Genomic DNA, 2,506 nt, shown 5'->3' with positions numbered 1-2,506 from the left:
TTCTATCCTGTTTCCTTTGTTAGAAAGGCATTAGAATAAATAGTGTCAGTTTGGTTGTTTGTGAATATGATAGGATTTTTTCCAGGAGGAGGATCGCTGATGATGTATTGTCCTGGTTTCAGCTGATACAGATTTAGTTTTTCTTTTTAGCAGTTGGAAGAGCTCTGTGTTTGGTTTCAGTCTGGGACTTGATATGAGGAGAATTTTGACAGCACACTGATGTTTATAGTTGGTACCAAGACCTCAAGGACTTTTCAGCTTGCTGTGTTCTTGCCAGTGCGCAGGAGCACAACTGGCTGAGGGGGACCGTGGGTGGGACAAAGGGTCCTCCACTCCCCTTATGATTTGAATTTAGAGTTAGGATTGAGGGCCAAACTGGCCAATGGTGTATTCCATACCATGCAGCCTCATGCCCAGTATATAAATGAGGGTGGACCAGGAAGTTAGATTCATTTTCATTCTCTCTTCTGTGGGACTCTCTCGGTCTCTCAGAGTTCTCTCTCTCTCTTGCTCTCTTTTTGGGCCTCTCAGTCATTTGGGAGTGCGGTGTCAGGACTTAGGTGTTTTGGGATTGCTTGCCGGAACAAGACAGGCTTTGGTCACCAGGTGGTGAGCAATTGCCCAGTGCATCACTTGTTTATATATATAATATATTTTTAATTATTTATTATTATTTATTATATTATTATTTTTGATATTATTATATTGTGCTTATCTCAACCCACGAGTCTCCTTTAATTAATTAAAGTCTCCACTTTAATTCTCTTCCCTGTTCCCCCACGGGTGGGGGAGACTGAGTGAGTGGCTGTGTGGCTTTTAGTTGCCAGCTGGGTTAAACCATGACACCTGTAAAGACAGCCATTGAACAGCCAAGATGCCATTCTTTGAATCAAAAGCAAGCTGTCTTCACATCTGGAAGAGGGAAGCATTGCAGTACCCTCAGTAGATCAGGTCTGGTCCATGGTCATGCCTGGCTCATGTAGTAGCTCTTAAACATGTATTTTAAAAGCTATGTTTACTGAGATTATGGCCGATAGGAAAAATACACGACTGAACGTGGGAGAAGTTGCTGTGAATGTGCTAATGGATGTAGAGGACCTCAGAAGTGAGGAGCTATAAGGAATCAAATGGACTAAAAGGGTAAAAAAAAAGGGACCGGAAAGATGCTTCTTTTTGTGTACGTATTATTCAAGAATGTTTTTAAAGTTTAAGACTGTCAGGAGTTTATTTGTGATATCTTATTAAAAACCCACCCTAGATAATTTTAAAAGGCAGATGTTGGTGATAATTTAGTTACGCAGCACCCTGCAGAGCATAAGACAAGGCTGAATAGAGAAGTACTGGTCGTGACTTTTGGGTCATACGAAATCTCATTTCTGTGATCCTCTCTCAGCTCCTTGTGTTGCATAAAGGCTCTATTTCTGATCAAGCTCTGTTTTATTTTTAGGAGGATAGCATTGTGTTTAAAATGGAAGTTGACATAAATGGAGAGCCCAGAACTACCCTATCTACCCTCCCTGTGCCTCTTGCAGAGGTGAGTCCTGCGGGCAGGATGGAAGCAGAGAAGCCCCGCTGTTCCAGTACCCCCTGCTCACCAATGCGACGGACGGTTGCAGGATATCAGATCCTTCACATGGATTCTAACTACCTGGTTGGCTTCACAACTGGAGAGGAGCTGCTAAAATTAGCCCAGAAGTGTACAGGAAGTGAAGAGAATAAAGGGGAATCTGGGCCAAACTTGTGCTCCAAACAGCTTGATTCAGGACTTACACGTTCCTCCCGTTTGTGCAAAACTAGAAGTAGGTACTATCAGCCATATGAGATCCCAGCAGTAAATGGAAGGAGGAGGAGACGGATGCCCAGCTCAGGGGATAAATGCACTAAGGCTTTACCATGTGAACCTTACAGGGCACTTCATGGTCCCCTGCCTTTTTGCCTTTTAAAAGGTAAAAGGGCTCATTCGAAATCCCTGGACTACCTCAATTTAGACAAAATGAGCATTAAGGAACCTGCTGACACAGAAGTGCTACAATATCAGCTCCAACACCTTACCCTTAGAGGGGACCGTATGTTTGCAAGAAATAACATATGAGCTATCATCTTGAATTTAGAGCCAATTTCTGATTATTTCTCTTCTGCTGCAAAAATCCACGGTTGTACTGTGTACATGACTGTCCACATTGTAGGTGGTTGTATCAGCTAAATGTTATCAGAAAGTAATTTATTCAAATAAAATCTTGGCAATGCAATGTGTTACAAATACTTAGAGGGAGAAATCTTTCCTGAGCAAGCAGCTTCTGATGCAAATTTGGCTGCAACTTGTGGTTATTTGTTTGGACACCTTTTAACAAAAACAAAAAGCTGTTGATTTTTGGGCTTGGGGATTTTTTTTTGTATTGTTAGATCTAGTATTTACAGTAATTTAACACTGAAAAATTGATGTCTGCGTGGCTGTTGCTAATTGTGGCTTGGTGTTAGAAACTGCTCTTGGATAAGTACTAAAGTT

General features: G+C 41.7%; 1 protein-coding gene across 1 annotated transcript; it reads left to right on the top strand.

Annotated features, from left to right (window-relative positions):
• Positions 1 to 1,453: 1,453 nt before the first annotated feature.
• MACIR (macrophage immunometabolism regulator) lies at positions 1,454 to 2,092 on the top strand. The gene has a single exon (XM_009991443.2). The coding sequence runs from the start codon at positions 1,469 to 1,471 to the stop codon at positions 2,090 to 2,092; it is 624 nt and encodes a 207-aa protein (XP_009989745.1). The 5' UTR covers positions 1,454 to 1,468.
• Positions 2,093 to 2,506: the final 414 nt, after the last annotated feature.

The sequence above is a fragment of the Tauraco erythrolophus genome, chromosome Z (genome assembly GCF_009769465.1).
Source record: "Tauraco erythrolophus isolate bTauEry1 chromosome Z, bTauEry1.pri, whole genome shotgun sequence".
Taxonomy (NCBI): domain Eukaryota; kingdom Metazoa; phylum Chordata; class Aves; order Musophagiformes; family Musophagidae; genus Tauraco; species Tauraco erythrolophus.
The sequence above is the reverse complement of the archived record's forward strand: the minus strand, read 5'-3'. Positions and strand labels throughout refer to the sequence as shown.